This window comes from Lepidothrix coronata, unplaced genomic scaffold, assembly GCF_001604755.1.
Source record: "Lepidothrix coronata isolate B3197 unplaced genomic scaffold, Lepidothrix_coronata-1.0 Scaffold321, whole genome shotgun sequence".
Lineage (NCBI taxonomy): Eukaryota > Metazoa > Chordata > Aves > Passeriformes > Pipridae > Lepidothrix > Lepidothrix coronata.
Window position 1 is genome coordinate 302,193 of NW_016690501.1, and position 22,623 is coordinate 324,815.

At 38.4% G+C, this 22,623-nt stretch overlaps 2 protein-coding genes across 3 annotated transcripts in view; one reads left to right on the plus strand and one right to left on the minus strand.

Annotated features, from left to right (window-relative positions):
- Positions 1 to 1,887: 1,887 nt before the first annotated feature.
- On the minus strand, positions 1,888 to 10,583 carry UBA5 (ubiquitin like modifier activating enzyme 5). 2 transcript variants are annotated; one of them, XM_017838039.1, is made up of 12 exons: positions 10,422 to 10,583; positions 9,344 to 9,389; positions 9,161 to 9,250; positions 7,904 to 8,013; positions 7,409 to 7,495; positions 6,780 to 6,864; positions 5,843 to 5,947; positions 5,538 to 5,665; positions 4,235 to 4,370; positions 3,694 to 3,769; positions 2,806 to 2,912; positions 1,888 to 2,240 (listed from the first exon to the last, which is right to left on the minus strand). In XM_017838039.1, the coding sequence occupies exons 1-12, from the start codon at positions 10,565 to 10,567 to the stop codon at positions 2,157 to 2,159; spliced, it is 1,200 nt and encodes a 399-aa protein (XP_017693528.1). In that variant the 5' UTR covers positions 10,568 to 10,583; the 3' UTR covers positions 1,888 to 2,156. The 2 variants fall into 2 exon arrangements, with proteins under 2 accessions (XP_017693528.1, XP_017693529.1); XM_017838040.1 differs by lacking the exons at positions 9,344 to 9,389; positions 10,422 to 10,583 and having other exon boundaries at positions 9,166 to 9,232.
- Positions 10,584 to 10,868: 285 nt separating this feature from the next.
- The window catches only part of ACAD11 (acyl-CoA dehydrogenase family member 11), a 30,403-nt gene continuing 18,648 nt past the window's right edge, over positions 10,869 to 22,623 (plus strand). Inside the window, exons 1-12 of the mRNA XM_017838029.1 lie at positions 10,869 to 11,017; positions 13,237 to 13,336; positions 13,546 to 13,671; positions 15,189 to 15,350; positions 15,811 to 15,975; positions 17,596 to 17,743; positions 18,303 to 18,424; positions 18,867 to 18,973; positions 19,119 to 19,239; positions 20,960 to 21,037; positions 21,433 to 21,571; positions 21,684 to 21,791. Coding sequence (XP_017693518.1) covers positions 10,881 to 11,017; positions 13,237 to 13,336; positions 13,546 to 13,671; positions 15,189 to 15,350; positions 15,811 to 15,975; positions 17,596 to 17,743; positions 18,303 to 18,424; positions 18,867 to 18,973; positions 19,119 to 19,239; positions 20,960 to 21,037; positions 21,433 to 21,571; positions 21,684 to 21,791 — 1,513 coding nt within the window. The 5' untranslated portion in view covers positions 10,869 to 10,880. The remainder of the gene's footprint in view (positions 11,018 to 13,236; positions 13,337 to 13,545; positions 13,672 to 15,188; positions 15,351 to 15,810; positions 15,976 to 17,595; positions 17,744 to 18,302; positions 18,425 to 18,866; positions 18,974 to 19,118; positions 19,240 to 20,959; positions 21,038 to 21,432; positions 21,572 to 21,683; positions 21,792 to 22,623) is intronic.

Consider the following 22,623-nt stretch of genomic DNA (forward strand, 5'->3'; position numbering starts at 1 on the left):
TGTTTATTTCAAATTTTTTGTGTATATACAAGTTGAAAGTCTGAAAGTAACATGAGAACCATTTTGTTTACTCTGTAATTGGACCTACAAAAGTATATTAATTTGCTCATAAAAGTGTATGTGAAGTTGCCTCTTGTAAAGCTGTCAATCATGTGATAGCAGTCATGTCAGCCAAACAGTTAAGAGTCAAGATGAGCTGAGCTGTTGTAGAAATGAGTTCAGCCATTTGCCTCAGGATCTCCAGAGCCAGGTGCATGCCTCACTGTTATTGTTCCCAACAAAAAGGTGAAGTCACATAGAAATGTCAGTAACGCTTAAAATGACACTTGGATGAACCTAACACAGACTTGGTAACACAGATTCAAGTATGAACCTTTCTAATGGTCTCATTTTTCTATTTCTCATCCCTCTTTACAGTTCATTCTGAGATCTGGTTTCTCCAAAATTGAACTCAGTTAAAAAAACCAAACCAACCAAACAAAAAACCCTCTTCCATTTTACAGTATAATGCAACCCACTCAAAACCCACCTAAAGCCTCCCTCAGTACCTTCAGAGATGATTTTTATGTGTATAATATAACCTGATGTCAGCTGTGGAGAAAACAGATTTTGAAGTCTGTAACCATTGCTAAAGAAGTGAAACATTTTTTCACTAAGTATTCATTCAGCTGCCCTAAGCAGCAGAAGCACCGCCACAATACTGCGCTCTCTTTACACATTGCTCCCATACTGCTACTGCCATCGCTAGCTGGTTCTGTGTTGGCTGCATCGTGCTGTGGAAAAGTTTTTTGAAGAGCCCAACTTGGAAATACCTGTAGTATACTGAGAATTACCTTCTAAGGTAATTTCTGAAATTTACCTTCTAAGCCAAACTGAAGTAATGATCAAGTTCTGGATCAGACGGCCACAGTAGTTAAAATATTTTAAATTGATCCTTCCAGTTCTGCAGGGTACTGGCACTATAGGATGTAGTTTAACATGTGGTAATTCCTTCATATAGCCCATATGATGGGAAGGGATCAGAATTATAGCTAAACTTTCAATAACCAACAAAAATATATTATTTAGATTTAGAAGAGAGAGACAAATTCTCCTGTTCTTTCCAATGTTGCCCGTAATTTTGTTTATGAAAAGCATCTGCCAGCTGAAATAGTGGCATGCTAATATAGTCTGCTAATATAATACTAACAAAAAGACTTCACCTTCTTACAATATTCTCAAAACATTATCCTATAGGAGCTATTTGAGGACAAGCAGTAGTAAGACATTGATAAAAGTAAGAAAGTTTAAAAAAAATACCATCCCAGAGATATTTAAGGCAGATGAAAAGGTTTAAACGTTCTGATTACTCAGAAAAAGAAGCCACACCACGATCCATGCAAAGAATTTAGACCAGTGAACAACAACCAAGGACAAGTGCCGGGAAAAATCAGGAGCAGCAACATGAGTGAGGTACTATCATCTGCCCTACGCCTTCTCAGTCCACTCCAGCAGATTTCATCTTTCCCTTGTCCTATACTAGGTACTATTCTCATCACATGATAGGGCATATAATGTCCTATGCCTGCTTTTGTTAGTTTGTTCATCTCAGCCTTGGCCATATTGATCAACATAACTGGTCTACTCTGGCCTCCAACCGGGAGGTCTGGAGACACACCATCTATAACGCTGCTGATGCCTTTGAGAACGCACACAGGATCATCCTTGAAGAGAAAAGACAATGCAGAAAGAATCGTGCCTTGCAGAATATACCATCTAAGGAGTCTTTCTGCTGTGCCTGTTGCAACCGGACGTGCCTATCTCGTATTGGCCTTTTTAGCCACCAGCGCGCTTTTGACAAATGTGGGTAGAGACCTTTCCCAAATCTTCATTCACAAAGCCCAGCCATGAAAGTCATGTCTTTTTATTTTCTACTGAATATCTGGACACTAGCAATGCTGAGAAACTAAAATTTACAGTAGCACAACTCTGTATGGTAAAGAGTGACTAGACAACAGAATATGAACAATGTAAATCTGTGTCCTTCCTGCCCATGTAACAGTTCCACTTCTTTAGAAAGGTAAAGGTAAGCTTCACTGGAGGTAAAGAAAAAAAGTAAGAAGACTGGTCTTCTCAAAATCCATGTTGATCTGAAGTTGTACTTAATATTTATTTTTCTACATGTTTCTCATTTTGGCCATGAGTTCTTCCAGGCTTTCTTCAGACTCTGCTACCGTTTCCTTCATTATCGAATTCTCTTCCTGTTAGGAACAGGAAGAAAAAGTTGGCAAAAAAATAGCAAACAACAATCCCCACACAAATTAGCTTTACTGCCTTTACACCACACCATTTTCCTAGAACCAGGCACTTGATTACAAGATTAGGCCTAAGTGATTATACGCTTAAACTGTAAACTATTTCGCTTTGGAGTTAGAATGTTCTGGCCGCAAGACATACAGATTCTATGTTTCCCAGGTATACTAATTGCTCTTTGACTACATACAGTTTTAAAAGATAAATATGGTAAAAATTAATTAGTCACCAAAAAGCAACTGAGAAATTCACATTTGTTTTCCTTCTACCAGCCCCGAAAAGCATTTATTCTTATCACCTCAAAACTACATTCACACCAGCTTCCATACTTAAAGGAATATATTTCATAGAAACACAAAATCATCTGCACTAATCAGATGTACTGAGGTCCAGTTTCACTGAAACTGTTCAAGATGGAATTTTATTTTAGGTTTAAAGACTACCAAACTAGCTGGTAGTATAAAGTTAATCTACAACATGTATTTCAAAATTCATAAAGAACAAATATATTACCTTTTCTGGGATAGTATATGCTACAGTAATTCCCTCAGGAAGGTCGGGTACCGGGCCAGACGCAGCCTTCAGCTCATCTACTGAAGTTTCTGATACTAATTCGATGCCTTTGCATTAAAAGCAAACAAGAACTCCATTAAAAGGTAGAAGAAAAAGTTCTTTAATAACCAAGCTATCACAGTAAGTAAGAGGTAAGCTGCAGCTTCTTTTCCAAAACAGAGAAAAATTAAAAGCAGAAAGACCTTTGATTTCAACCACTTCCTTCCACTATCAATACAAAATATCTTCCCTTTACAATATGTGAAACAGTTCTATATATGTAACTTATGGACAAGAATGGCACCTCTTCTTTGTCCTTACTATTTAAATCTTACTATGTGGACACCTCTGCCAATGGTAACATAAGATTATTTTTTAGATCATATAATAAACAGAATGTATACCCCTGTTCTTGAGACAGTTATATAAAACACATTTACCATTCCTTAAGACAATTCCTTCTAATTTAAAACCCTCAAAGGAATATAAAATTCCACAGGATGCCTCAGCACAGTGGTTATGGAAATGACAAATTCTCTTCAGTATATTTAAAAGGCATACACAATTAATACATTTTCTCACATCTCTCTCATCTTCAGACCATCTTTTAAGAAAGTCTTTTACTCAAGCAGCAGTTACATTTTGAGCCTAAAACCTTCACACTGCATCAAAAACACATCATCAGGTTGTGGTAAAATTATTGTCAAAACCTGTGAAAAGCCAGCAGTAATTGCGCAGTATAAGTTACAAAAAATAGGAACTGTAAGAATTCTACGTACCCTACAGTATGTTCACCCAAATTGAATCTTGGTACTGGGAACATCATTTAGTCTCCAGTTGATGACTTACCCCAGTCATTGTCTTCGTGTACTATTTCATCTTCCTTTTCAATTACTTCTTGTTTTGGTTGTGCAGCTTCTTTTTTCTGAAGGAAAACCACAAAAAGATAAAAACCATAATAAGCAAAATGTAATAGTCAAATTTCCAACAACAGCAAAGAAGATCAAATCTAATATTCATGTTTCTTTCAATATTTAAGATAAGCAGCCACAGTTTAGAACTTTGTTAGCCATAAAAAAGGCAGAATACCTGCTGCTTAAAAAAAAGCAGAATACCTGCTGCTTATCACTCAGAAACACAGGACTGCCAGAAAGGTTGAGCAATTATGTCCAAGAAAATATTACTTAACTGAATGCAAGCCCTTCTTCCTACCCTTTGCTTTAAGATAACTCTACATACTGTATATTTAGAAACATGTGCAACCATCTCAGGACAAGGCTGCTGAAAACTGCGAGTAGCAATTAACGTTTTCTTTTACTACAGATTTGTATCTTGCAGTGTTCTTAAGATTTTAAGAAAGGGAAAAAAAGAAAACCCAAATCATTTTTACCTTATAATTTTCTTGCTGTTTTCTGCAATTGTGGTCGCTACATTGTGGGTTTGGCTTCATAGACATAGTTGGGAAGAAATCCTGCATTGCATTGTAACCAAGATAATAACTCACAGTACCGAAATTTAACAGGTATCTAGAAACACAGAGAAAGAAGGAGCTTACATACAGCAATTCATATTATATTTATGCAAACCTAAAACTTCAGTTGCTCAAGGAATAATTTTCCCTCATAGAACTTTTAGAATATACTCACACTACTGCAGTTGTAAAGAGTTACTGTAATTGTCTTAAATAAGCTGTAGTCACCTAACAACAGCATAATTGGATCAATATAGAATCCAATTCTCTTCTGGTCTAAGTGTGTGAGAACACATCAGCTACACTCAGAAGTATGTTTAGAGTAGCATGTAAGCAGTTTCCTCCTGTGCCTTAAACCATTACTTGAAACACTGAGGTTCCCTGTATTACAATGTGGAAGTTTTAAACACCTGATCAGAACCAGTTTAATAATCTTTATTGTAGGGTCCAATTTGCAATCAAAATAAAGATTCAAATTAAGCTGCAATGTTTGCATTCTTCATTCAAGAAAAACATCTCTCTGGACAATTGAAAATAGAGCTTTGTTGTTTATAGGCACACCTGCAAACAGTACTTTTATTCCTTGTAACTAGAAATTTTTGGGTAATGGACAAAACCAAGCTAAGGCTAAAAGCAGGCTAAATACAATCTTATTCTCAAAGATGCTTGTAAAACACTCCGTGTCATTTTGAAAATAAGCACAAAGTTCTTCAAACATTTTCCTTGCCGATACATGCAATTCTTTTAGCAGTTGGAGTCATGCGACATTACTTTTTGAAAATACTAAGATAAGTCATATTGCTTTATAACAGATTTTTACAAACACTGTAAGGGAAATAATTTATTCTTTGTCCATGTACAAAATTTCAAAGACAAGTCAGCACTGTAGCATTTTTTGTGTATAACTTAACGATGTCAAATCAGAGCATGTTTTAATGCAGAAGTAAGAAAAAAATGTGCATCTGTGTATGCAGTAAAAGAAATTCTTCAGAAAACCCTGAAACTGTTTCTTACCCTACTGCTATTTAAAGTAGCAGTTCCAAAGCAAACACAGCAATGTTTCAAGCAGTGTATAATTCAGCACTGTCCAATCATGCCAATACCATCAGGAAACAGGCCACAGACGTTTAAAAAGAACCAGACCCGTCATTATGAAAAGTTCTTTCAGGTTTTTCTTCTCTTATTGGGCTGTAAATCGAATAGCAACAACTCAGTCACTTACTTCAGAACATTTTGTACCAGCATTCCTGCCACAACACCCATAGTTGTAGGAAGACTGGCTGCACAAACTCCCTCTCGTTTCAATGTCTTCTCATCAATATTTGCAGCAACTACAAGTGGAGGAGCACACTGAAGGGAAATAAAGAAACTGAGTTTAAAAGAAGTTTTAAAGAAATCCCACAGATCACGCAAAATCTTAAGCTACTGAATCAGCTGTGCCAGGATCACTCTCACTAGCCAGCTAATCTCCATATTCCCAGTCCTGCTTTAAAAGGAAAATGAGCAATTCAGCAGAGCGCTGCATACCGCGAAACAAGCGGATTCACCAGGTATGATCAGCTGTATGTGTCCCGACACTGCATTTTCACTGACTCCAGATTCCATCCAGATTTGACCAAGTTCATTGCAGGCCTTATAAACACAGAAACACACACATCAGCACTGCAAAAGTTTAATGAAAAGAAAAGAAACCCAAACAATGGATGGATTAAACACATCCATCTCCCTGCTTTAAGACAAAAAGGCTATGATCAGAAAAAAGGGGCATGAAGAGATAGAAATTATTTATCAGAGTCAAAGGACAAATCAAAAGGCAAATTAAAGTTGACCTCAGAAAGCTAGCCCATTGTGCTTTCCTGAGGACCTGAGATTTTTTAACAAATACAGACATTAGTGATCCAGTTACAGCACACTACAGAATCTAATCGCACAATCTACTTTTACAGGCTTGGATACAGTAATCTGTGTACCTTCCCTGCCTGCAATTTATGGATCCAGTCAGCTGGAGGATAACAGAAAACATACATTTGGCATGTACCCTACGTTGGCTGCTACTATAAAGAAAAACAATTTGATTAGGTACACAGCATTAAGTCATTTTTAGTATACAGAAAGTCATATGTAGTATACTATTAGCTATAGACAGTCTTTAAAAAGTTTGTAAGATTTAACATACCAGCCTTTAAAAATACCTTTACATAAACAAGATAATCTGGAAAGACAGAGAGAGTTTATGACACTTAACTCTTTTACAAACCATTAGCTGCTAGTAACTTAAAAGTCTACAGTTATATTTGGGTTTTATAAGAACTGGGTAAAAGCTCAGATTCAGTTTCCATAAACCAAGGAAACATTTCTTAGAAGATTCTTTTTAAATTCCTGTCTTTTCTACAGTCCCCACAGTTCCTAACATTGTTACAGGAGAAAATTGACTTCCACAAGCTCATGCCTTCTATGGCCTTACCGTGTTAATCGCCATGCGAGCTTCAAAGTTGTCTACACAGCTTAGAACAAGGTCAACAGGTTTCCCTTCCTCCAGTGCACCATTACTGAAATAAGCATCACAAAGTTTGCATGAAATTGCTGGCAGAACAAAATACCACCAACATGGCAAGCAACATGCCTGCTTCTAGAGTACAGAAGCCCAGGGGAAGTGAATTTGTAACAAGACTTGTGCAAATGCAGAATAGCGTACAAACAGCATCTGTGATCTACAGAAGAAACAACAGCTGAAGCTGGGATTTAATATATGGGCATTTTAGACTCAAAGAAGTTTTATATAGAAAACACTCACAGTACAAAGTATTGGAGAATTGTACCTTGGTACAACAGAACTGCAAATGGCAATAGTTATTTCAGACCTCCTCTGTGAAATCCACTAATAACTATTTTCTTTCTTCGTTCTATAAAGCATAACTGAAACCACTTTAGAGCAGTGAAAATATGATCTGATCTGTTTTCTATAATGGGAAAAGTCTCTAAGTCCTACAGCTTTGGCTGGAAATCTAAAGATGCATCAATATAAAAACGTGAGGCTGTATAGAACCACACATCAGCAGAAGTTGGCAACATGCTTTTCTTGAGAGATTTTACCTTATTCTGTCCATGAAGTGTTCAAAGTTGTCCAGTGTTGTGATGTTGTAGTTATGTACTTCAAACTGAACATCAGGATTAATATCCCTTATGGAGGAAATAATATAAGTCAATAGTCACAAATGCAATGATAATTTGCATTCTACTCCCTAACTTCTCAAGTGTTACTGTAGTCTTAAGTTTCCAGCCTGAACTCAAGAATACACCCATATTTCTCCAAAATTCACAGATTAGATGAGAAAAAAACCCACAATATATTGAATTGGCATAGTTTATACCAAACTTCTGAGCAAAACTAGCTTTACTTAAAAAGTAGACTCACATAGAGGTTTTGGCCAATATGTCTTTAAAGTATCAATCATTCCCACAAATATTTTATACTCAAATTCCCCAATTAGATCATGCTCCTTTGCAAGTAATTAAGAGCGAAACATTGGTTTTCTGGAGCAGCATCCTAGGCAAATACATTTTAATACCCACTTCTCTAAGCTATACCTCAAAGTATGCTCTGCTGCTTGCACTTTACTTAATCCAGCTTGATGAGGTTGGAAGAAGAGTCTGTTCATGTTTGCCAGTTCCACTTTGTCATAGTCAAACAGAAGCAGCTACAATAAAGATTGTATTAACATGTGTGAATCTCCAAAGACACAGCAATTAGAGTCCGATGGCAAGGTATTTTAAACAACAAAACTAATTCTAAAAAAAAACCAACAAAAAGCCACCCCAAGCTAACATCCCTCTACCCCTGCAGTGCCATTCAATTCACATATAAAAGGTGCCAATTTTGTAAGCATGAAAGACTGAATTCTAACTGCCATTCAGGAGGAACCAATTTGTTAAATCCTGAAAACTACTCTTAATAATAAGTAATCTGTTCATTTGATCTAAACAAAGATTATTTAGCAGATTAATCTACATGAACACTATCATCTCTGTTATCACATTCCTACTTGCTATTATGTCATTAACTAAAAATGTGTGATTTATTTCACTTGTCTTGGGATGCAGTTCTTCAAAAACAATTCTCTTAAAATACCTGCATAGTACATGAACGTGTTGTTTATTATAAATCCTGAATCAACTGATGTTCTTTGCTATGCCTAAGATGCCAGTCTTCTGGAAATGCTCCTTCAGAAGAATAAACTTCGCAATAAAAAATTGCATCACTTCTATATTTAAAAACTTTCCAGAGTTTTAAGAGTAAATAGTCAGGCTTTGTCTGGAAATACAAACATTTGAGCCATTCTCCGAATTCCTCCTTTAGAGAAAAATCCTATACACACTACACACACACCAAATTATTTTTAACTGCTGCTAAATTTTTAGCTCTAAGTCTGCCACATGACAAACTACCATTTGTGATAAAAATATCTGTTTGATATTCACCACGTTTCAAATTCATGAATATAAACTTCTTATTATAAGACTTAATCTTCTATGCAAGCTATCCCCTCCTTTTTCTTTGTTTTGTTCTCCTTTTGCAATAATCCAGTATGAAGGTTAGACAGATGGGCTCGTATAGGAGTACGGAGATGACCAGAATCCAAACAAGGATCATCCACATCATACAAGATTTAGCCCGAAGTAAATCAATTTTACTAGTGTTAAGAAAAATACGGACTCTTCAGTGCTTTCTTCACAACAGCTTTTTTATTTGGGTAAAACCAACTGAATGAAATCAAATCAAACTCTTCATAAAGAGGACTGGTCCCTCTACTGTAAAGAAGTAGAAGAAAAAAAAACTCTCATTACCTTACCAATGCCACACCTTGTCAACATTTCAGCAGTCACACTGCCAACTCCACCTACACCTACTACTGCAACTGTAAAGGTACGGATTTTCTGTAGAAAGAAATAAAATAGAGACAAAGATATCAAAAGTGGTCCTCCCAGGGAAAGAATGCAAGTAACGTTTCATTACAGATAGAATCCTACCTCATAGTCTTTGACAATTCCCATTCTTTTTAATGCCATCAAGCGACTACGAATAAAAAAAAAAAGCAACATTACACAGAAAATGCTCTCTATGTTTCTAATAGCAATTTTGCTTTTCAGGTATTTAAAATCACTTTTGATTTAAAAATAACCCCTCCAAGCACCAAACTCAAGCCTGCTGCTTTCACTGCAGTTGTGATTGCCAGCTAGGTACAGTCTGAATGAGAGAGTAGATGCTTTCCTATTAGCAACAGAGTACTAACCCTGCAGAAACTCATTTTCTTATTCAGCTGGTATGAGTAACGTCAATGAAATCAGGAGGACACATAGCTATTTTTGTAAATTGATCCCAGATTTACAGAATGAAAGATGACACTTTTTTCGGTAATGAACCATATGGCAGCAAACTAGGGAAGACTTGCACTGTCTTCTGATCAATTTGATTATATTAACTCCAATATAACATTAAAAAAATTAAAAATTGACACTATCAGGTTTTAAGGATAAATGAAAGGATTTTAAAGTAACATTTTATCCTGTTATTGCATTTTTACATTGAAAGTATCAACGAAAGTACAGATATCGACTTGTATTAAGGAAAAAAAAAAGGCATCAGATTTCCAGAAGAGAAGGGGTCCCTGGTGCTCAGTAATTCTATAAATCAAACTCTAAAATAGGTAAGTTATGAGGAATAAGACCTCGTGTTATACCAACACCTGTCCATTTATTAGCAACCTAGCTGAAAAACTCACAAGGTTTTCTCTCTCTCTCTCTCGTACTGTAAAACAAGATAATACAACGTAGCTCTGACATACACCCCTGTCAGCCCAGGCAGGTGGGAAATCCGAGAGCATCCCTCCCCTGCTCCCCACAGAGCACCTGCCTTCAGCCTTGTCCTGACACCCTCCTCGGCAAACCCAGGCCAAGCCTTTAGACCCGCACCCGCCCGAGCCCCCCTCCACATGCCTCTTCCCCTTCCCCCAGACCCGCAGTTCCAACCTACGGCCCTCCCTCTTGCCCATCCTCTTTATCCCGACGGAATCCTCCGCTTCCCGGACGGCTTCTGGCCCAGCCGCACCTGTAGGGGTTGGAGTCCGTCACCTCCGGGCTCATGGTGTCGATGCGGGTCCGCGCCGGCCGCCGCCCGCCCCGCTCCCGGGCCAGCTCCTCCTCTAGCTCCCGCACCCGCCGCTCCAGCCGCTCCAGCCGACCGGGATCCGCCATGGCAGCGACACGTCTGCCCGGCCGCGGGAGCTTCCGGGAAGCGCCGGGGCGTTCCCATCCCGGGACCGCCTCCCGACACCCGGCAGCGGGAGCAGGCGGGATCCGGCGGGGGCTGGGGGCGGGTGTTCGCCGAGGCGGTACCTGTCTCCCGGGATTGCTGTCTCCCAGGAGAAGCCACCCAGCCCCGGCAGCCCCGGGGGCGGGCAGCGCTTTCCTTGGCGGACCGAGGCGCCTCCGGGCGGCGGCGAACGGGACGGGGCGGGGCGGGACGGGGCGGGGCGGGGCGGGGCGGGCAGCGGCGGAGCCTCCCGGGATGGCGGCGGAGCCGGGCACCAGCGAGGTGCGGCGGCAGCACCGCTTCGACCAGGGCAGCTTGGAGCGGTACCTGAGCAGCCACCTGCGCGGCTTCCCTCGGGAGCCCGCGGGCGCGCTGGCTGTCAGGCAGTACAGGTAACTGGCGGCACAGGTGACATAGGTGACACAGGTGACGGGGGAGCCGCCGCTCTTCTGCTCTAGCGCTCCCGGGAGGGGCCAGAGCCGCCTCCGTGGCCCGGACATGGGCTGTGAGCCCGCACTGTGAGGCGAGAAGAGGGGCCGCTCTGCTCGCTGCTGCCTGGCAGGGAAGGTGGCCAGCGGTAGAGATGTCCTGGGGATGGCGGACAGCAGCCACCGAGGGAACAGCTCATCCCCTGGCCGGCTGGAGAAGTCAAAGTTTGCAGTGGCGGCGAAGGTGACCTTTGTCACGGACACTGTGTGGCCGCAGCCAGCCGTCTACGGGCGGGCTGTGTGTTGGGTGGACTTCCCGCTGTCCTCAGAGTACTCACATGATTCTTTTATTGCCTCTCAATTTATTTGCTCCATCTTTGATTACACAGCAAATAGTAATGTTCAGAAGCACATACACGGCTTAAGAATTCAAATGTAGAAGCGTTAGGCTATGGGGGGTTAAGCAAATCCATGAGAACAGGGCAAGGATGTGTTGAAATTCCCATTAACGCCCTGAGAGCAATGCCTTGCGCCAGTGGGATGCCACACCCAGGCTCCAAAGCCACTATCCCATAGAACGGTGGGTTCGTTTGCATTCAGCAAATTAGTGTTGTGGCTGCGTGACTTCACATCGGGAGCTAATTATTAGAAGGTATTCTAAAAATATGTATTAGTTCCTCTCTAAACATGACCTAGACTACTTTATCTGCAGACCACTAAGAAACAGTAAACAATTTCTCATTGACTTCTGTTGCAAATATAAAACATCCATTGAATCCTCAGCTGTACCCTAATCCTCGTATGTACCTCAATTGAGGAGACTTTAGGAAGGACCTTAGGAGAGTAGCTAATAGTAAAATCTGCTAAAATACTGTCAGTATTTGTGCTTTTACTAGTTTGCTTGTCTTGTAGTTGCAGTTCAAGGCTTCAGCTGGTGTAAATTTCTTTTGTGCTAGGCAGAGCATTTGTCAGTGCAGTATACTTGTTAAATTGTGTTACAAACTATGCCCTAACTGCTTCAGGGAGAATGGAAATGTAATGGGAAGCGTGAGGGCAAAAGTTCGCTTGATTTTTATTTTCCATTAGTTGTCCAGTCTTTTATTGGACTAAGTCAAAATGCATCTTAAAATTATCCAGAATGAGGAGAGAAAGGCATGCAGGGAAGCACAGAGCCTTGAGGAAAATAAAGGTCAATGATCTTGGTTGGAAAATGATGGAAAAAGCGTTATGAAGGGTTTAACTAGGTTACCCTTTTCTTTTATACATGTATGTGATTGAAATGTCTTATTTTCTTTGTCACTTCAACATTTAGTCTTTAAAATTTTCCTATAGGCTGTCCCTTAAGCATAGCATATGGATATCATGATCAGGCTGGCATACAGTGGAGCTTTGTACTAGAATAATCAGTAATTTAGTCATAGAGTAGAATCAGAGAATGGGTTGGGTTGGGAGGGACCTTAAAGATCATGTTTCCAACTCCTTGCCACAGGCAGGGACACCATTCTCTAGGCCAGATTGTTCAGAGCCCATCCAGCCCAGCCTTGAACACTTCCAGGGATGGGGCATCCACAATTTCTCTGGGCAACCCATTCCAGAGCCTCACCACTCTCACAGTAAAGACTTTTTTTCTAATATCTAATCTAAACCTACTCTCTTTCAGTTTGAATCCATTCCCCATTGTCCTGTCACTGCATGCTCTTGTAAAAAGTTCCCCTCCAATTTGGAGAGCTTTCTTTGTGCTTACATTGTTCAAAATACAGCTCACCAAAGGACAAATACAATTATGAGCTAGTGAGAATTCTGCTCTCTTTAATTCCTCCAAATCAGCTTTGAAGTTAGTATCTACTGCATGCCTTGAATAAGTTAATGATGTCTCTTCATGGAGGAGAAGTAAATGCTACAGGAGAACAATTTGGCTGTGATCTGTCCACAGTGAAAGAAGACATCTTTCTTATAAGTAGGAATAGAACCTCTGACTTTTGATTCTGTAGGCTATCACTTGCTTCCTTGTAAGACTGGATTTGAAGAAAAACCCACAACCCAAAACAACTCCTGAGAAGAACTCTTTCCTCTATCCTGCCATTTTGTTCAGGCCAAATTGAAGTGTATTTTGCATAATTTCTGTTAAAAGTTTACAAATTTGTAAGTACTTGAATTTGTACTTTTAATCTCTCTCTTTGTAGCTCTGGCCAGTCAAATCCGACCTTTTACCTTCAGAAGGGTGGTCAGGCTTATGTGCTCAGGAAGAAGCCCCATGGCCCCCTTTTACCCAGAGCACACAAGGTAAGTAATGTTCCTCATCAAGCTCCAAACACTTCGTATTGCAAGTGATTAAGTCCCATACATTACCCAGCACATTGTTGAGTGGGTCCAGAAATGCAGTGAACTGCTAGATCAGTGAACTGTGTTCTGTGAACTAAACATTGTCATTTACTGTGCTCATTTATGTTTGGGAGGTTTTAACTGAACCTAAATTTCTGTGTCGTCTTCAGGTCGATAGAGAATATCATGTGCAGAAAGCCTTATTTTCGGCTGGTTTTCCGGTGCCTGAGCCCCTGTTGTATTGCAGTGACGTTTCTGTCATTGGAACAGAGTTTTATGTAATGCAGCATGTGCAGGTTGGTCCTCCAATGTGAGAGATTCTTTCCTTCTCCCTACTGCAAGATGCTTTTAAATTGCCTTTCTGTTAGAGCCTTACTCAGCAGTCACTAGGTTTTCTGATATGAACATAGATAATCTTTTGATAATTTTAAGAAATGGTAGCTATCAGTGATTCTCACAGATTTCAGCTTCTCCAAGGCTTATTTCCCACTTTGTTGAAATATTCAGCTCAGTATTTTACCTCTTGTTCTTGTTTTGAGTTCTCAGAAGGATGTCTTGCAATAAGGCAATATTTCTTCTGTGAAAAGCATACACAAGTCAGAGGGAAAACAGTCAGTTGATGAAGTTATACTGAATCTTTGGATATCCTGCAACCTGTTTAGTACTGAAGATAGGAATTGACATACAATCACCTTTTCTTGAAAACCAAGCAGAATTTCAGTTCAAACAGAAAGAATAGTTTCGGAAAGAAACTGGAGGAGGATTTGAATTCAGGCCTCTTTCCTTTCATTGCATCCTACTCTGTCATCAGGTTAACTGGGAAATTAGAAATATAAGAGTTTGTGGGACAGTTTCCGGAGATTAAGTTAACTTTCCTACAAAACCCATGAATCAAGAATAATAAAATATAAGAGCTCTGAAAAATTTGAAATGGATTTCTTACATTAAAGATGGAGAATTTTTCTGGTTTTGGCTACAAGAAAGTGATTCCTTAAGAAGAAACCTTGCTGCATTTCTAAGTATGGAAATGTACAGTCTGTCCATTCTAAGATGGACAACACTCACTGTTTTTAACAAATACATTGTATATTTAGAAAACAACCATATATTTATTCTGTTGAATAAACTATTGCACAGTACAAAACCTGATTTTGAGATGTGTTATGAAGAACCTTTTAGTAAAAAAAATTCTCTTGCTACTTTATCTGTGTGAATATATTGAAGCCATCACGCAAAATAGTGAAATTGAGGAGCTCAGAGGAGATAGGAATCTGTTTTTTCTCTTCCAATCTGTTACTGGCAGGGTCAGAATTAAAGGATGACATGGAAAACCACACCCATCTTTTAGATATATTAAACTGCCTTTAAGGAGAACACAAGTGAATTTCTTTGGGTTGTTTGGCTCAGCATGTGGAACCCACCTATTTCCCTTCTCTCCCTGTCTGTGCCCCCCACCCCACCTCCCTCAGGTCTTCACTGATATTTTTTCTGCAAGTTAGTTGTTAGAGGCAATGCAACATTATTTTTCCTGGTACTTTCAAGCTTCATGATATCTGGATTGAGTGCTCTAATTCAGACTTTCATCTACTGAATATATCTGTTACTTTAGTTACCTTCCATATACTAATGATCTGAGATTACTGTGAATCCCTTCATTTCCCCCGGGCGAGGAATAAAATAAATGAGGAAGGAATTTTTGTTTGCATAGAGGTGTTGATTCACTACATTTGGTTTTGGTCATTAAATGTATAGCTTTACTTCTTTTCATCTGGTGTGTACATCCCACCAAATGTCTGATTTATGGTGTTTTTAGGGTCGCATTTTCCGAGACATCTCATTGCCTGAAGTGGGCCCAGCAGAGCGTTCTGCTTTGTATATTGCAATGATAGAAACTTTGGCCCTGTTGCACTCCTTTGAATTACACTCATTGGGCCTCCAAGGATATGGTAGAGGACCAGGATACTGCAAAAGACAGGTAAAACTCTTAAAAAAATTCTCTTGTCTTGTCAGGTCTTTGAATATTTATTTGATTTGCAAGCTAAATTATTAATTACTAAAAACATGTAAAACTAACCATCATATTTTAGCTATTAAACACCTTCACTTAGTTCAATTATTTTGTGCACCATGTAAAGCCACTGTTACATTCAGATTGATTCTGTAATGCTATGCTCAGGGAATGATACTAATTTGTTTTTGGAATAATACTAGATTTGGGCTACATAAATAGGATTGAAAAAGAAATTAGAGGTAGTCCTCATTGCATCTTTTGATGTCATAGTTCACATTTGCAAATGCAGAGTTACTGGGTTTTACTGAATTCTCCTGTAACATGATAATAGTGAAAAACCAGAAGCACATGCTTCAGAATTTTGTGCTCTTTAAAAACTTGGGAATCAGTTGGAAAATCTGTTGGAGTGTTTGTATTTCTTTAGGTGTCAACTTGGAAAAAACAGTATGATGCAGCTGCTCATACAGATATTCCTGCCATGAACAAACTGGCTGACTGGTTAGCAAACAACTTGCCACCTGATGATAATGAAGAAAGCCTGATTCATGGGGACATGAGGATAGATAACATCATCTTCCATCCAACAGAGGTATTTGAAACACTTCCATGTAATGGAACACTTCTGTGGATTATTTTAGTGTGTGATACGTCTTTGAAAACAATAGGAGAGAAATTAACTCTTCTCCATACTGTGTATGGTATTTAGGTACCTAATACAGTCCTGGTTTTCATTGCAGGAGCTAGACAGAATTGATAGAATCATAGAATGATTTGGGTTGGAAGAGACCTTAAAATCATCTAGTTCCTTGGCCATGGGCAGGGACACATTTCACTAGACGAGGTTGCTCAGGGGCCTGACCTTGAAGGATACTCAATTTATTCATTAGTTCTAGTCCCTACTTCAAAGTCCAGGAACAAAACATTGTGTATGCATAAATCCTGTTGAATTCAGTGCAACTCAAGTCTCACTTCATTAAACTACATAAGCATCTGATCCAAAGCCCATTTGACTGTGATATGGCTTCAATTAACAATGGCTTTTGGAATAGGATCTGAATGCATGATACATGATACTAGTGGAAGCAAAGAAAAATCTTCCAAAACTGCTTAGTTATGGAGTACACATAGATCACAGAGACCCTGAAAGGGAAAAGAAAGAGATTTTTTTTCTGGTTTTGGAAATAAATATGTGTTACCTATCTATCGACACAGTTGCGTTTTCATTATTTTTTTCCATGCTATTTGCTGTGTTGTGACCAGAAGATATGCCTGGGATTTGCCACCAAGACTCTGCAATGCCTACTTCACAGCAAAGCAACGGGTCCCATTGTTGTGCATGGATTAGTTGATAGACACATTAGTTGTAGGCTTAAATGTGCTGATTTGACCCCGAGAGCTGATTTGACCGAGATTTGGCAGTCTCGGGAACTCTCCCAGCTGTTCCTGATGCAGTTGAAGGAATTGATCGAGCTGTACGTAGGTAATTTCAAGTAATCTTTAGAAACTTCTCCTGTACAGGCGGGAGTTACCATGTAGGAAAGACTTTGCACATAGTTCAAGTAGCCATGGATCGTGAGTAGGCTGGAGCAATCGTTCAGATTGACAGACAAGCTGGATTATAAGAATTTATCAGAATGACAGACTGGGGAGTCTCAGCACACCCAGCTGAAGACACCGTTGCAAGGATGCTTGCAGCAGAAGCTTGTGTCACAGTCTGGGCAATGATTGACTTCCTGTTTAAGAAATTCAGTTCCCCATCTAAGTGTTAATCTATACATAATATTGTGATAAATTAGGGGGTTTGGTGCATGGTCTGAGTTTCTGTGCTAAAGGACCATGCAACAACACTGGGGAAAACACAGCAACTGTCAGTACTACTGTTCTTTAGGATATTTTAATTCAACCATATTTTGACTAGAAGAATTTACAAGTTTCTGACAGGAAGAACACTACTCAAAAATGTAGATTTAAATCGGATTTTCTGTGGAAAAATGCCTAGCTTTCTGCCCTTATGTGAATTTTAATTTTCTACAGATCCTTAGATAGGGCCAAAAGGAACTCTTTTTGTTGTAGACAGCTACAGTGCATGTTTTTAATTTTAAATATATAGTAACCAAATAAAACTCGTGGATATTAAGTGGGTGGTGCATTTGTGGATGGAGAGGATTTGTCTTCTAGCACTCACTCGAGGTTTTTGTTTTTATTTAAGGCTCGTGTTTTGGCAGTGCTGGACTGGGAACTTTCTACTGCTGGTCATCCTTTAGCAGATTTAGCATATGCCACTCAATTCTACTTTTGGCCTACATCTATTAAGGTCTTAGGTCAAGGATCTGTCTTGGGTTTCAAAGGCACCATAGGTATGAAAATGTAATCTTTTTGTTGAAACAAATTCTAGGGTTGATTTTTATTTGAAATGTTACCCTTATAAACAGGAATTAAATGGTAAATCTACAAACATATAATTTTGCACTTGAAAATAACTCTTCCATTGTCAGAAGCATGCTGATAGAGAGGTTTTAGGTAGTTCTGTTTTAACAAGCTATGTCTTAGCTACAATATGCTACTTTGGAAAAAGTTTAGTTTGAACCTTTCTTAGAGATAATAGAAGAGAACAGAAATTTAAATGTAAATATAAGTTTTATTTAAAAAAAAAATCCTACCCTCTTGCTGAAATTAGTTTCCTGACTGGAGTGGAGGTGAAGGGTGGTAGGAATTGTCACAGTTACTTGAAATTCTGGCAAATCCTTTTTCCTTTTGTTTCCCATATCACAGTTACAGCATGAGAAATTACAAATCATGCTGTTTACTATGTAAATGAAATATCTCATAAAGATGAAAAACTGTTGAAGAATAAGCTGAAAAAAATCATAGAAAGCTTTGAGTATTCTAAAAAATGGTTGTATTTTTTTTTTTTAGAAACTCCTTCGTTTGAAGAACTGGTTTCCATTTACTGCCGCTGCCGGCATATTAACACTACTTTATCCAACTTCAACTTTTTTCTTGCTTTGTCATATTTTAAATTGGCAGCAATAGCCCAGGTAATACACTCACATTTGCTGAAATATCACATATTTTTGTGTGTATATGGGTAGTTAATTTAGTCATGGATAATAGTCATATATCTATACTGTTGTCAGTTGGCTTGAAGGACAGGCTGGGCTTGCTTGCAGTATCATGTGCAGACATTTATCTTTTCTTTTTTATTTTTTTGTTTTCATCCATGACTTTTGGGGGTTTGCCTTTAGGTTGGTTTAGCTGGGGTATTTTTTTAACTCTTGTGCAGCAAGTATCTCCATTATATCAGAGATGAACCAAAACCAATATTAGCATGTCCCAGTAAAATTGTCTGGGTGGTAAGTTTTTCCTTTTAAGAATATGTGCATTTAAGTGTTGCTTTCATAGTTGAAGAAATCACCGGTGTGTTAAAGAGACAATTTTAAATGCATAATTATACCATATATGCCTCTCTTTTGGTTTTAGGGTGTATATGCTAGATACCTCATTGGAAATGCTTCTGCAGAGAATAGTCATGAATTTGCTAAGATTGTGAAGCCTTTGGCAGAGAGAGGGTTAGAGCTCTCAAAAAGGTAAGAGTGATCTAAACTACTGGTCAACAGTAAGGCAAAGCTTTTACAACATCTTCATTTATTTGAACGCCTGTGTAAGGCAGCTTATGTTATTATGAGGGAAAATCTGGTCTTACTTGTTATTCCATTGAGTGTTCTTCCCTAGGTCATCTTTCAGCAGCACACAGCACATTTCTGGAGAGCTCTTCCATCAAAGTAGGAAAGGCCAAGAGATTTTGCTGAAGGTCAAGCAGTTCATGAAGCAGCACATTTATCCAGCTGAGAAGGTAAAAGCTTTTAGTTAACCTATTTTTAAGGGAACATTTTCAGACTAGACTTTATAAAAATGTAAAACTATGCATAGAAGTCATATCTTCTTGTTTTGTTTTTTTTTCTGAAACAGCCTTATTTTCATGTAGTGATATTTATGGCATTGAGAAATATTAGCAGAAATCATTATTGTCTATTTTTTTTTCCAGGATTAAGATGTTGTATGCATTGTTAATGAAAGCTGAGTTACTTTTTAAACTTTTTGAAGTGTAAAAATTTCTCTTTTTAGTAAGAGTTACTTTCTAAAGGAATTTGCTAAAATACATTAACAAAAACCTAGAACTCTTACGTAATAAATGGAAAGATGCTAATTTAAAGTTGGGAATTGCTGTTTTAAACCATATGAAGCTGAGTGTTTCTGTTTCTTGCTTTCTCTTTAAGCTGTGACTTTTCTGACAAAAAATGGGATCGCGTAATGTAGCAATGTAGCCTCATTCCTGAATATATTTAATACCAGTAAAGGTTTGAAATCAGATAATGAAATACCCACAGAAGTCAATAATCAGTGGAAGGGAAAATGAGACAAACCATTTTACTTCTTATCCTAGAGAGATTAGAAATTTTCCACGTAGAAAGTTGGTTCAGCTTTTAGCCTTGTGGAAGCACAGATGACTTCTGTTTCAGAACTGATTTCTTTGGCTTTCTGTTTTGGGCTTTTTTGTTGTTGTTTGGTTGGTTGGTTGATTGGTTTTGGCAGTCAGGCAGAAATGCAGAGAACATATTAATCTAAAAGATTTATGAATGCATCTGCCTATCACAAGGAGGGGTTAAGGGCAGTAACTCTTGATATGCAAAGTTTCTTAGAAGTCTGTCTGTGACTGGTTTTGGATTGTAGTTTAGGACTGTCCAAGGAAACCTTGCAATAATCAAAGTACTTGCTTTAAAAATAAATGGACCACAATTTTTGCAGATGAGTAGTGTTGTGCTTGTAAGTTATTTCTGATAACAAGAATTGTGAATCAGGACTTCTAAATTTTACTTGGGCATTTGTCTTATTGTGTCATTTTCAGAAGAGGGAACTACTTTTATTCATTCTTTAACTAGTTCTTGGCGAGGTTTGAAGTGCTGTACCTCACTAAAACATACTTGTGGAAATACTAGGATTACTGAATATATAGTTTTACTAATAATCACTGATGCTCAGAATGACTACTGACATAATCTGTTAAGGAATTATTTTGACAGGAAGAGAAAATGTTATTCTTTGTGGGGTTTTTCTCTGTTAACAAAAGATTAACTGGCTTATATATTTGAATGTTGTGACAGGAAACCTGAATCTTTAGTGTCATTATGTCAGGTGTTCATTTGTGCTTTTACTTTTGGTTTCATGCCTCCTGTGTGTACTGTTGGTAACAGGTACTTTTATCATCAGAAAATACTGACCTTCTAGCATCATCACCACATACTTTAAACGAACCCAAATAATTGTATGAAATAAGGTACTGATTGGGGTCATCTCTGTGATGCATTTCACGTCTTGCAAAACGAATAGGTTGCAGTTCGGTTTTCAATTATATATTTAATTTTATAATACAACTCACTGTATAATGAAAACCTATAATGAATATTTCTTTAATTGGTTTCTTGGTGCACAGGACTGGAAAAGACATCATATTATTATTTCTGTGTTACGTGTGTTCTTAATTTAAACAGCATCTTTTCAATTGTTTCTCTAAGGAAATAATAAAATACTATAGTGAACACGGAAATACTGAGGAAAAATGGAAGAAACCACCACTTCTTGAGAAACTGAAGGTATGGGACAGTAAATATTCTTAGCATTCTAGCAGTAAAAGAGCACAGATATAGAGCAGAAGAGTGTTTGGCATATCATGCTGGAGAAGTTACTCTGTATGGAAAGAAACAGTGTGAGGAATAGTGGAAGGAAAGGAAGAGAGAAGTGTGCAAAAGGTGGGAGAAATGAGAGAGGAGTAAAACAAAGTGAGTTCTGTGAGGGATGTGTCTGAATTTTCAATCAAAGATTGTACCTATTATTTCAAAATAGCTATTGAAAAAGGGCATGAGATATATTAGACAGCAGGAAGGAAGGAAGTGTCTAGCAAGCCAGAATTTATTTTTCTGTTTTTTAAGATTTATTGGTATTTTTGGTATTATTATATGGTATTTTTCTCTGTTGATTCTTGCAACAGGAAATGGCAAAAGCAGAAGGTCTGTGGAACCTTTTTCTTCCAGATGTCAGTGGTCTCAGCCAGCTTGACTACGCCCTAATAGCTGAGGAGACAGGGAAATGCCTCATTGCTCCTGAGGTTTTTAACTGTCATGCACCAGGTTAGCAACCCTGTCCCATAACTACAGCACTGAGAACATTTAAAAGTTGGTCGTCTTGCACCTTATGAGTTGTGTGTCTCAAGAAGTAAACATGACTTCTGATTTCTTACAGACACTGGAAACATGGAGGTCCTCCACATGTATGGGACTGAAGAGCAAAAGAAAGAGTGGCTGGAGCCTCTCCTAGAAGGGAAGATTAGTTCTTGCTTCTGCATGACAGGTAAATTTTTCTCCGGAAGAAAGTTAGAGGCAATTGGCAAAAACTTTAAATGGTATATGCAAAAAGTAGGAAACATCAAATTGTGTGTTAATGAATTAATACAAAAATTTCCATTGTATCTGTGAATGTGTTTGAATATAAAATCTATGAGATGTGAATGCAGAGTGAAGCACCCTTGCTGCCCTTCCCCAGTAGTTACCATTTTTCATGATTACAATACTATTTGCTTTCTATATATCTTCAGTTTATTTTTAGTACTAGTAAAATACATTTTATAGTACCAAACAGATTTACAATAGAGCTCACCCTTTTTTATAATATGCTTTGGGATTCTTTAGAAACATACAATTAGGTACAAGTATGATTACTGTGATTAAGTTGTGTAGTTTTGCAGTATGTCATAGGTAGAGGTTTTAAGATAGAACCTGGAGGTAGCTTGCTTTATGTCCATAGCTCAGCATTGTAATAATTTTTGCTCTTGAAAGCTTGGGGCATTCAACATCTTTGGAAAGTCTGGCTCTTGCTGTAGGAAGGTAGCTTTGGAACATCTGATGTCAAAATCTTGATCTTCCTATGTCAGAAGGAGTCAAGAGAACTCAGCCTTGCAGAGCTGAACCCTTATTTTGCAAATTCTGTTTCACTGTGTTCCCCAAGAGGAAAGAGATGCTTTTACTTTAAAGCAAAAACATTTGCCTATTAAAAAAAAAGTAATGGTGAAAGGAGAGAGGAAGAATCTTTGCTGTTCCAAATAATCATTGATGACGTTTTGCTGACAGCTTTGTATAGTGTATTTCACGTACTATCATAAAATTAGTTTCAATCTCTTCATTTT